The 13,377-nt window shown below is 44.6% G+C and overlaps 1 protein-coding gene across 1 annotated transcript in view; it reads right to left on the reverse strand.

The window, feature by feature from the left end:
• cfap44 (cilia and flagella associated protein 44) overlaps positions 1-13,377 on the reverse strand; it is a 44,906-nt gene that overhangs the window by 2,420 nt on the left and 29,109 nt on the right. The window contains exons 26-31 of the mRNA XM_079489287.1: positions 11,346-11,552; positions 9,042-9,237; positions 8,304-8,420; positions 6,187-6,317; positions 3,264-3,380; positions 1,224-1,419 (exon numbers count right to left, since the gene is read on the reverse strand). Of these exons, the coding sequence (XP_079345413.1) occupies positions 1,224-1,419; positions 3,264-3,380; positions 6,187-6,317; positions 8,304-8,420; positions 9,042-9,237; positions 11,346-11,552 (964 nt within the window). The remainder of the gene's footprint in view (positions 1-1,223; positions 1,420-3,263; positions 3,381-6,186; positions 6,318-8,303; positions 8,421-9,041; positions 9,238-11,345; positions 11,553-13,377) is intronic.

Below are 13,377 nucleotides of genomic sequence, written 5' to 3' on the forward strand. Positions count from 1 at the left end.
TGTTTTCAGCATGGAACCAAGTTTAAAATGACTTATACTGGATCTCTTGTCCACTAGTCCCTTCCTAACATTTTAGTCTAGTTTTTATTTGTTGACGAAATCGTCAGTATATTTAGTCATAGTTTTAGTCATCATGGCTTAGTTTTTATTTAGTTTTTATGTAGTTTTCGTCAGTGAAAAAAGGTAGTCGACGAACATTTTTCGTCATAGTTTTAGTCGACGAAAACAACACTGCATCACGTGGCCTATAGCCCTTAGATGGAACCTCCAAGGCACAAGAAAGAGAGGGAGGCCAAAGAACACCTGGAGCAGGGACCTTGAGACAGACATCAAGCAGTGTGTGGACTGACATGGAAACAGCTGGAAAAGAAGGCCCAGGATAGAGGAGTAAGAGGACTCTGGCGGACTGTAGTCAACGGCCTATGCTCCATGAACAGGAGTGCTATAGGAATAAGTAAGTAGCATGCGTAGTTTGGAAAAGAACAATGCAAGTTGGGAATGCATGACCCACCTGGTTATGCATACCCGATGCCTGGGGTCAAAATAAAAAAAACGTTCGCTCTGAAAGAATATATATTCAAAGATTTGTGCCGCATTTTTTTACGATTTTTCAAAAATAGCAGACCTACAAGCTCGTAGCGCGCCACTCGGTGGCGCGCTATGAGCTTGTAGATCTGCTATTTTTCAATAGCTAAAGTATAACATAATGCTTAGTTAAAACACCAAAAAAAGAATTTTATACCCATTTGTAGATACCTCGCATTTGTCATCATCAGTCCAGTGGTTTGCGAGATTAACTGTGCAAAGACAGACAGACAGACAGACAGACAGACAGACAGACAGACAGACAGACAGACAGACAGACAGACAGACAGACAGACAGACAGACAGACAGACAGACAGACAGACAGACAGACAGACAGACAGACAGGACAAGACAGAGACAGAGACAGAGACACAAACGCTGATGGGGCCAAAACATAATCTCCGACCCCCCCGGCCCGGGCGGGCGGAAATAAAAATCAACACTGATCCTCATAATTGCACTTTCACCGCATTCTTGTGGCTTCTGGCTGGCTGACATCTTGGAATTTTCCATCTACTAAAACTTGTGTTCTCAAAAAAATCATTATTAATCCCTATAACCGTTCAACATTGCCCCCATATCTCTTGCATTTCTGTGGGCTGGCTGTGGCTCTGGGCCAGGCTGAGCGCTGACTGACCGTGGATCTTGGACTCCATGTCCCTGCGGTCGTGGATGAGCTGGACGTGCTGCTTGCGGGCCCCGCGGTACAGATCGCCCTGTTTGCTGTTCTCCACATGCAGCTCCTTAATGCGCTCCTGGAGCCTGGACAGCGTTGCCCGGTTCAGAGCTAAGGCCGAGGACAGGTCTGATGGAACCATGCCGTCACTCACAATCTGAAGGCAAAGGATGTGGAAGTGTTGGAAATTAACCAAGTACATTCACTCAAGTATACTGTACTTAACCCATTTTGACCTGAGATCAGATTCTAAAAGCTATGTTTCTATGTCGTTCTTTGATTTTTCAAAAATAGCAGACCTACAAGCTCGTAGCGCGCCACTCGGTGGTGCGCTATGAGCTTGTAGATCTGCTATTTTTCAATAGCTAAAGCATAACATAATGCTAACACCAAAAGGGGTTCCCGCCCAAAATGGGTTAAGTACAATTTTCAATCGTTTTACTTCTACTCCACTATATCTCAAAGGCAAATATTGTACTTGTACTCCACTACAATGATTTGAAAACTTTTAGTTCCTATTTACTTTGTAGATTAAAAACCATGCACGTCTATCCATCTTAATCATTATCCAGACCATACATGGGCAACTGGTGGCCCAGGGGCCACATGCGGCCCCCATGTACCATCACTTAATGTGGCCCGCAAGTAATATACTGATATATTATTGATTTCAGCTGTTACAATTCCAATCATGCATACATGACCCGCTTTAATTACTTCAGTCTATATATATATATATATGTAGAGTAATGACTAGTATTAAAATATTGTTGTCGTTTTTTATGTCCAATGTATTTGTATTTAGTTCATAAAGTTAACATAACTATAACTAAATGCATTTGAAATTAAATTAAAAAAAGATTACTTTTCAGGATTCCAATTTGAAAATAGAAAAAAAATAATAATTCAGGATTTCAATTCAAATATAGCAAGTGCGATGTGTTTTGAGCTTGTAGATCGGCTATATTTTGCTATGACAGAAATATGCAATGTGGCCCCTCTGGAGTGAGTGTGGAAATATAGTGGCCCTCTTCATGGTCAAAGAAGTTGCCCACTCCAGACAGATGACCACACCACGACTGGGGCGACTGTGGCTCAGGAGGTAGAGCAGGTCGTCCAATGATCCATGGGTCGGCGGTTCGAATCCCGGCTCCTCCTGTCTACATGTCGAAGTGTCCTTGGGCAAGACACTGAACCCCAAATTGCTCCCGATGTGCTGGTTGGTACCTTGCATGGCTTCCGCCGCAATCGGTGTATGAATGTGTGTGAATGCCTTGGATAAAGGCGCTATATAAATGCACCATTTACCACGCCACCACCACATCCACTTCATTCAGCCTCTGTTGTTACCGCGTGATTTCTTTCTACGTCCGTGATTAGACATGGTAACGCCCCGCCTGCCTCTGATTGGCCTACCGACACTGCCCGTCTTGCCTGTCCTCCGAGATGCAAGGCTACTCCGTGGTGGGAAATAATACAAGTACAAGAGAATGGCAACACGCAACAGTAACTTGTAACTTTAATTTTTGTAGAAGAGGCAAACCAATATTGTTTGTACCGTTTGCTTTGATTTAATAATTGATTGAACAACTATGATTTGATTTTAGCTGTCTGTCTAATAGTACTAATACTAAAAAGATAAAGATCAAGGGAAAAGAGACCTTTTTACAGTACAATAATGTTTCAAGTTTACACATGTAGATGTATGCAAATAAACAGGCCAGCGGCATAAACAATATTAGTTTGCCTCTTCTGCAAAAAATAAAAGTTACTGTCGCACGTGCCAAGCTGTCATTCTCTTGTATTATTTATTTATTTCCCACCACGGAGTAACCTCGTAGCCTCGGTCCCATCCCATGCTTACTTATCTGCGAAAAGAAAACCTCGTGGCAGACTATCCAGCATGTAACCTCGCCTCACCCAGGCTTTCCACCACCTCAGAGGCAGGCGGGGCGTTACCATGTCTAATCACGGACGTAGAAAGAAATCATGCGTTGTTACCTGGTGCAGCCTGAGAGGAACCACCACGTCCACTTCATTCAGCCTCTGTTGTTTCTCCCTGTTGAACAGCTCCAGTTCGCCCTCTGCTGCCTTCAGGCTGCTCTGCACCACTTTCTCCTGCAAGGCCAGTCATCCACAATGCAATGAATGCATGCATCCAAAAAGTGAAGTGTCTTTATTTAATTTAGAGTCCAAACTGTAGAGCAATGACTCTCAACGCTTTCATGTCAAGGACCGCAAATAAATATGTATTTGGTCGCGGATCCACTTTTTTTTAGATGTTTTTTTTTTGCGTTTTTTGCCTTTATTGATAGGGTACAGAAATTAGACACAGAGTGCCGCGCTATGAACTTGTAGGTCTGCTATTTTTGAAAGATCGTGAAAATGTGCCTCAAATCTTTGAATATATATTATTACAGTGAGAATTTTAACTCAAATCTTTGCTTCTGGGGAGGTTCCTGGAACTACATTTTTTCAGAAAACCGTCAGGATTTTGAAGACATTTTTTTAAATTTCGACGTCAGGCCTGAATGGGTTGAGGAGGGAGTCAGTCTTTCTTCAGGGTTAGTGAGAGGACGGGTGTTACCGTACCTTCTTAAGGAGGGAGTCACACTCTTTCTTCAGGGTTAGTGAGAGGTTACTGTACCTTCTTAAGGAGGGAGTCACACTCTTTCTTCAGGGTTAGTGAGAGGACGAGTGTTACTGTACCTTCTTAAGGAGGGAGTCACAGTCTTTCTTCAGGGTTAGTGAGAGGTTACTGTACCTTCTTAAGGAGGGAGTCACAGTCTTTCTGTACCTTCTTAAGGAGGGAGTCACAGTCTTTCTGTACCTTCTTAAGGAGGGAGTCACAGTCTTTCTTCAGTGTTACTGTACCTTCTTAAGGAGGGAGTCACAGTCTTTCTGTACCTTCTTAAGGAGGGAGTCACAGTCTTTCTGTACCTTCTTAAGGAGGGAGTCACAGTCTTTCTGTACCTTCTTAACACTAGGATGTCTGAAAAAAATGCACTACTAATATGACGGCTAACGGTCAGGCTGACCGGTGTTTTTCGTGCTATTTGATTGGCCATTGTCTCCCCCACTGTCTAATGATCTTCACACCTCTCTCTGCACCCGTTGACGGCTTGCCATTGTCTTCTAAATGTTACATTCCAACGAATTCATTGCTCAGACGAAATACGACATTAGTTATATATTGTCATTTTATATAGAGGGGGAAACATCGATGTAATTAATATATATTTGATTGATTGTGCCAAAAAAAGGAAAGAGCTGTGCGTGCGTGCAAATCAGAAAAGTTTAGGCTACAGACAAAGGAGTTGGGAGTTTGGGATCGGCTAGCCTTCTATATAATGCTGCGCACATATTAGCCTATATATATTTAAAAAATACCCAGCATAATTTTTGGGAAGGCTAAGCCTGGCCTAGCCTTACATACCCGCCGCCTATGATCGATGTCATTTATATATATTTGATTTATTGTGCCAGCAGAAAGGTCCGTAGCAGCAGCACGGTTTATATATACACCATAGGATAGATCAAGTCATGTGACGCATCACCGCCACAAATAGTGCTACAGCGTTATCTAAAATGCACTTCCGCATACCTCACCGTCAGTTACTTGGATATTTTCTCCCTCTCCACGAGAGAGGGAGAGAGAGAGGGAGAGAGAAAAAAAGAGAGCCGTGATGCGTGGAAATCAGTTCCACTGGTCGCGTGCAGAAAAGTTTACAGACGAAGGACGGACAGAACTGTTCTTCTTACTGACAAAACATTTAGAAGTTCGGGACGTCTATCGGGTTGGACTGATTTCAAACACTGTCATTTTTATTTGGCATCGCGCTGATTCGCGCATCGGCGAACATTCTCGCTCCAAGGAAATGTCGGTCGGGTCAAACAGACCATGCTATAAACTTTATTATTCCAGGATAATTGATTCATTTTGATCATCGCCACCTTACATAATTATGCTATAAAGATGGCGTGTATAGTCAACATGGATTTATATCTATTGAGCTATGCGTTTGGTTGAAACAATACGCCAGTCAGTCAATACACCATATTTCACCATATTTTTGATGCGCTGATATATGAAATGAATATGCGCGACATAGTCACAATGCTATAAACTTTATTATTCCAACATAATTATGCTAAAGATGGCGTGTATAGTCAACATGTATTTATATCTATTGAGCTATGCGCTTGGTGGAAACAATACCACACACCATATTTCTTTTTCCGTTTCGAGAAATAAAGGCAGACATCGTTATTTCTGCAAACCGCATATAACAAATATAACATCTAAAACAACATTTAGTTTATGTAAGTTTGTAATGTAAGTTTGCCTACATGTGGAAGGCTAGTTGGAATGCAAATGACACATTAGCTTGAACAATGCCCGTCTCCAGCCGGGAGGGAGGTGTGAAAAGCACTGCTTGTGGGGGAGAAAGGGTGAGGGCTCTAAGAGCGGTCCCACGGACCGAAAAAGAGCAGACATTTTAGTAGAATTATGTCTAAAATCATATTTCCAAAACGTTTCAGATGAAAAAAAAAACAGAGATGGTTTGAATCGAACATTTAGAAAAAGTCATGCAAGGGGAACTTTCTCAGGACTTCATGGGCAAAGAAAATCCACTTCAAAATTTCAAAATCGGTCAGCCTGACCGCTCCGACGCGCTAGTGTTAAGGAGGGAGTCACAGTCTTTCTTCAGTGTTACTGTACCTTCTTAAGGAGGGAGTCACAGTCTTTCTGTACCTTCTTAAGGAGGGAGTCACAGTCTTTCTTCAGTGTTACTGTACCTTCTTAAGGAGGGAGTCACAGTCTTTCTTCAGGGTTAGTGAGAGGAGGAGTGTTGCTGTACCTTCTTAAGGAGGGAGTCACAGTCTTTCTTCAGGGTTAGTGAGAGGAGGAGTGTTGCTGTACCTTCTTAAGGAGGGAGTCACAGTCTTTCTTCAGTGCCTCTGCGCTCCTCTTCTCCTCCGCCTGCAGCTCCTCCAGGTCTAGACGATGTTCTCGTAGACGCACTGTCTTCTCAAACAGCTGAGGATCACAGTCTGAGATGCACACGCACACGCACACACACACACACACACACACACACACACGCACTCGCACACGAGCACACGCACACGCAACGTCAAAAGTCAAAGTCATACGATTTGTCACACACGTTACCGCAGTGAAATTTCTGTTTTTCACAATGAAAAACAGGTATGGCCAGTTTTCATCTCCATGGTCAGGGTTCATGGCCATATAGCGTGTCTCGAGTGTATAGAGGGTTTGATGATGTCAGACTGACATATGCGTGACCATATATGGAGGTGTGATGTCACGATGCGTGACCATATATGGAGATGTGATGTCACGATGCGTGACCATATATGGAGACGTGATGTCACAATGCGTGACCATATATGGAGACGTGATGTCACAATGCGTGACCATATATGGAGACGTGATGTCACAATGCGTGACCATATATGGAGACGTGATGTCACAATGCGTGACCATATATGGAGACGTGATGTCACAATGCGTGACCATATATGGAGACGTGATGTCACAATGCGTGACCATATATGGAGACGTGATGTCACGATGCGTGACCATATATGGAGACGTGATGTCACAATGCGTGACCATATATGGAGATGTGATGTCATGATGCGTGACCATATATGGAGGCGTTGGGGTGACGGACTAACGGATTGAAGGGAAATGCAAGACAAAACATATGTTTTTTTTGTTAAAAGGTTAAATAAAGCTCTATTGTGATATTACTCATTGCTATAGAGTGTATGTTCAGTAACAGGGGGTCTCCCCATTTCTCCAGCTCTTGAATAAAAAGAAAATACATTTTCCAGGTGGGTTGCAAAAGTTCAGCCAATCAGGACATTCATCATCTTCCATTTGATGGAGTGTTCCAGGTCCAACTCTGTCTGCTCGTTTCTCACTGCCATCACTTCCAATTTCCACTTGTTTATCTTGTATCCTGTGCAAGTTCTCTGTCCTGACTGGATACAATCAATCACTTAAGTTCACTTAACTCACTTTTGGTGTTAGCATTATGTTATGCTTTAGCTATTGAAAAATAGCAGATCTACAAGCTCATAGCGCGCCACCGAGTGGCGCGCTATGAGCTTGTAGGTCTGCTATTTTTGAAAAATGACTGACGACTGACATAGAAACATAGCTTTTTCAGAAAACTGTCAGGATGTAGAAGACATTTTTAGAATCTGATCTCAGGTCAAAATGGGTTAAGAGCTGGAGAGACAAGGAGACTGCTGTTACTGAACGCTTATATAGAGCTATATAACACTCAGGGACGGATGAACCCCCACGAGGGCCCCTGGGCCGGTAATATTTGCAGGGGCCCCATAGCGCACGTGCGCGCAACATTTCCGTGTTTTTCCGTGTTTTTATCATGTTTTTGACCTAAATGTAACTAAATCTTTGGCCAACGAAGGGCCCCAGGAGCCCTTTTCAGGGCGTCAAACCTAGTACAGCGCAGTCTTTCCCCGAAGGGCCCCTGAGAGCCAAGGGCTCCTGGGCCACGGGCCCCACTGGCCCAATGGCTAATTTGTCCCTGATAACACTTACCTTACACTAAACAAATATCACTTACCCTACCTCAATTCAGCATAATGTAATGAAATGTAAATAAAAATACATCACATGGATGCACCTGGGACATATCTTCAGTGATGTTTCCTGAGGTCAACAGGGTTTCCAACATCATACCCCTCACTCAGGCGACCCAGCCGGGGTTGATCAAATCCTGACTTACGTCCCAGTAGCTACCCTTGATCAGTCCATCAGGGAATGAGCAAGGCCACACAATCCGTTGCTCCGGAACTACTCTTCCGGTACTGGGAGAACCAAAATCTGGCACGTGGAAGGACTAGGCTCTGTGGGTTGACTCCTGGCCGGGCCCCTCCTACGTCTCACCAGGTCCACTCCTGCTCTCACCAGGCCCAGGACCTGTGCGTTGCACCAGACTCCCAGTACCAGGCAAATGTAATATATTGCAACATAATGACCTGCAGGGCAGACACTGTCATCCAGTTGTGTTCCGCTGCTCTCTGAACCACTGTAATCTGCATCACCGCCCCACTCTGCTTCTTCATCAGAACCATCACCACCACCGTCCTCTTCCTCTGTCGCACACACACGCACACGCACACGCACACACACACACACACACACACACACACACACACACACACACACACACACACACACACACACATTTAACATCTTTATTTGCAATCACATTTTACAAGAAATTTCTTGAACACAAACAATAATGGAAGCGCAAACTTGAAAAAACTCTACAACAAGTGCTTCAGGATACAGATCACGGGTACAGAAAGCATCGCCCTCTCCATATATGGCGACTGCCAATTATTGCAGTCACTGAACACAATTTTGCCGATGCCTTAGCTCTCGGCTTGGGCATGCCAGGCCCCTCACGACTGATTTATGGACATTACCGAGGCTTCCAAATATGAACACAAGTAGTTTACATTTGTAACCAAACACACACACACACACACACACACACACACACACACACACACACACACACACACACACACACACACACACACACACACACACACACACACACACACACACACACACACACACACACACACACACACACACACACACACACACACACACACACAATTAAATTCATGGAACAACAGAACAGCATGAGCTAGTGCGCGTGCACGCTGACATGTGTGTACCCCCCCCCCCCCCCCCCCACTGACCTTCATCTCTGGCCTTCTTCTCCTTCTCCTTGACACGTTTGATCTTCTTCCGGAACACTTTGGTCAGGAGGTCGGCACACTTGGTTTCCCCCAGCATGGCCTGGAAGGCAGCCATCATGGCCTTCTCTCTCTCCTGCAGCTTGGCCACGTTTCTCCTCTTCAGATCCAGCTGTCTGTTGCATTCCTCCAGTTTGGACTGGAGTGGGTGGGAGGGGAAGGGGGGCGGGGGGGGGGGGGGGGGGGGGGGTTAGTGACATTTATGATGAAGGAGCAGCGGTCAGCGTCATGCTGGCTTGTGGTGAACATTTTTGTCAAAAATTCTATTTTTTCTATAATTTATTTTTCTTATCCCACGATTTTGTAACCCATTTTTCACCCCTGTGTCAATTATCTAATGTGATCCTGGGCTCTACACACCCTCCGCCAACCTAGTCCCCATATATGGGGGACATGGGGAGAGCAACGGACTTGAACTCATCCTTCCTTCATGCCTGAGTGTCAAAGTTGCTCCTTTACACCTGACAGGGGGAGTTTCCCTGGTTGGACGTAGCGCGTGGAAGGGACACGTCATTCCAACCAGTTCCTTTCCCCTCCATCAGGCGCCACGGCTGGCCAGGGGGAGGCAGTTGGCCAGTGGCCTTGGACATACAAAGAGATAACCCCAAATGACCATTACAGGTCTGTAAACTCTGAGTGCACAAATGGAACCAAATGGACCTGTGGGTCCATTTGGTTCCATTTGTGCCATTTGTTCCATATAATCCTCCTGTTATGTGTGTATACAGTATGAGCAATAATCTCTTACCAGTTATGTAAAATAGCTACAATATGGCATCAAATGTGTTTACACTTAAGTGGTGCAACAGCTGCTATGATTATTTTTAAACCCAGATTGACTTATTTTAATCCCAGATTTACTCAATTTTGATCACCCCAAACTAATCCTAGATTAATTTAATCCTTGTTAGTGTAATCTAGCTGAGTGTAGAGCTCAATGGAAAGCCTACCCCACACAGCGTGGGCGCACACGCACGCATACATGCGTTGTGAGCTTGTAGTTCTGCGTGTGCGGTCGTGCGCATACAAGCACGGTCAGGACCTGGACAAATTAGTGACTCTATTGGGGCCAAATCAAGTCAAACTAAGGGCCGATTCATACTCCTATTTTACCGCTGTTTCGGTGCTGTAGTGCCGAAATGATTTCGGCTCGTCAGAAATTTTCAGTAGCACCGAAGAGCCGACTTTAGAACGGTACCCGCCCCCCCCCCGAACCTAAAATGAAGTCACATTGTAGGCTCTACAGAGCCGAACCGACTTTTATTCGGCTTTAAAATAGGAGTATGAATCGGCCCTAAGACTAGCCAGATCTGGCCCAGAATATCACCTGATTTCAATCAACATAAATTCTGCCCACTAAAGGCTCATACATAGTCTGGATTTTCGGTGGTGGGGTGACCACCGAACTACAACATGACGTCACGAGCCGCGGTGAAGAGCAAACCACCGCCACCGCTCCAGCCCTTCTCTCTGTTTTTACTCACCACCGCTCAACGTTATGTGTTCACCTCACCACCGAAAATCCAGACTATGAATAGGCCTTAAGACAGACGTCCCTGGATGAATCAGAGAGAGTCCGATAGAGGCCAGATCAATTTAAATCATATCATAACTAGTCAGATCTAATCTAACCCAGAATAAGCTATATTATTTTAACTGGTGAAGACGTCCTGGAAATGACGTAAAGATCATCCCCATATGGGCTGTGATCTGGCCTAGTCCTGAACATCACCGGAGGACGTCATCATAACGTAATCATGACGTAATTTGGCTTGCTGGGTGTAGATCTGCTATTTTCAGAGCACTTCGAGTGCAACGGCAACCAAACAAAAATTACGTTTCTTTTAGTTCTACTGGATTTCTTCTCCACTAGTCCCTACCGAACATTTTAGCCTAATTTTTATTTGTTTATGAAATTGTCAAGATATTTAGGGCTCCATTTTCGTCAGCGCTAAACCCCTTATCCCTAAACTTATTTGCCTTTTTTTTACTATTTTGCAAAATATTTTTGAATAGTTCAACCAGCCAATCTACATTGACACGTTGTGAGCTTGTAGACTGGCCATTTTAACTATTCTTTTTAATGAAAATGGAGCCCTTAGTCTTTGTTTTAGTCATTTATCATAGCTTCGTTTTTATTTAGTTTTCCGTCTGTGAAAAAAGGGTAGTCGACAAACATTGTTTGTCATTGTCGTCATAGTTTTAGTCGACGGAATCAACACTGAGTCACTGACGCGCTGCACGCACCCTGATGTCGCTCTCCTCCTTCTTCATGCGTGCGTTGAGCGCCTCCTGCAGGCTGCTCTCGCTGTCCTCCAGGCGGCGCAGCGTCCGCAGCTCCTGGTACAGGCGGACGTGCTGCAGGTCAGCCAGCTTCAGCCGGCCGTCCAGCAGCAGCTTGTGGTGACGCAGCAGCCGCAGCTCCGCGTCAAACCGCCACGCCCAGGTCTCCATCTGCTGAGCGGGGGGCACACATTGTGCAAGAGAAACTAGCTCTGGTCCATATCCAATGCTTCTATGATTCTGGCAGAATCATAGAAGCATTGGCTATGGACCAGAGTTAAAGAGAAACAATCGCTCAGGTCAGGTCTATACGGAAACAAGCCCCCCCCAAAAAGAAACAACTAGGCCAGTGGGTTCTCAAACTTTTTGGTGTCAAGGACACCCAAATTGATTTGGACGCGGAAGACCCTCTCCCCCCATCTGAAAATGTTTTGTGCCAGGGGACCAAGGGGCCAGTGAGGCTTTCCAACATTGAAGCATTGGGCCCTAGTGGTAAGAGGAGGGACTGCAGGCGGACCCGTGGAAGTATGATTGGGAAACCCCGTGCAGCTGGGCTTTAACGTTGAGCGCGTTTGCACTTCCGCATTTTGGGCACCAAATTTTGGTGCCCAAATCGAAAAAAAGGCGGAAGTGGAAGGCTCTTCCGGGTGCTTCAAAACGTCACTGAGCAACTTCCACTGACATGAATAGCGGAGGGGGCGGAGCTTCGCGCCAGATCAGTCTCTATCCTTTATATACTCTTTGCAGAGGACCCATAAGAGAATATTGGTGTTAAATAAAAATGCTAAATTATAAACACAAACAATAGAAGATATACAAGCGCTGCGAGCTTATACATCTGCAATTTTTGAATAACCAACGTATAAAATATGGATAAAGGGGTTAAAATGACTGTGATGCTATTAACACATTTTGCTGGGGAGTGGGGACCCCCTAGAACCCCCTCATGGACCCCTGGGGGTCCCCCAGACCTCACTTTGGGAACCATTGCATTAGGCCACACACAAGCATCCCCCCACCCACCCACCCACACACAGTACACGGCTATTTGAAAACTTTCAAACGTCAGATGTTTTGAATGTTTTTGGAACATTTTAAATACACAAATCTTGTATGGGGGTCCCTGCTGGTTTAAATGACAATAGGAAGCCTAAAAAATGCAACCACCAATATTTACAAGCAACTTAACAACAAGCCCCAAAGTCCCTTAGAATAATAACTGGACTGATGACGATTAAAAAAAGGCTTCTAAATCCTAATAGTTTTCTGAAAAACCCATGTTTCTATGTCAGTTGTGCTCAACCTTTTTCATGTCAAGGACCCCCAGAATTATCTCTATTGGGCCACGGACCCCCATCTCCAAATATGGTGTTCCAGGGACCCCCCAGAAGCAAATATTTTAGTTAAAAATGTTTGCTCTGAAATATATATTCAAAGATTTGCACCACATTTTCACGACTTTTCAAAAATAGCAGACCTACAAGCTCGTAGCGCGCCACTCGGTGGCGCACTATGAGCTTGTAGATCTGCTATTTTTCAATAGCTAAAGTATAACATAACGCTTAAAACACCAACAGGGGTTCCCGCCCAGAATGGGTTAAGCATACTTGACAACACTGCTGCCACCCACAGTAGTGGAAGAAAACAATGCGTTGTGGGAAGGAGACGAGGAAAAGAGTTGGTTTGCAGGACAAACGGATACCCTGGAATGAAGGAGTGAGTGAAATGTTCTGAGAAAACCCCGGACAACTGAAGAATTCTTCATCATTGTCATCATCGTCATCATCATCATCATCACAGCAACACCCCCATCATCAGCATCCAAACTAATCACAATGAATCAATCAGTAAACCTTTTTAACTAAAATCTTTGCTTCTGGGGCTCTCTGGAACAAATCTTTTTGAGATACTGGCCAAATACATATTATTTTGGCGGTCCTTGACATGAAAAAGTCTGAGAACCACTGATGTATAGCAACATACGGTTTTCAGAAAA

The sequence above is a fragment of the Electrona antarctica genome (genome assembly GCF_951216825.1).
Source record: "Electrona antarctica genome assembly, chromosome: 20".
Taxonomy (NCBI): Eukaryota; Metazoa; Chordata; class Actinopteri; order Myctophiformes; family Myctophidae; genus Electrona; species Electrona antarctica.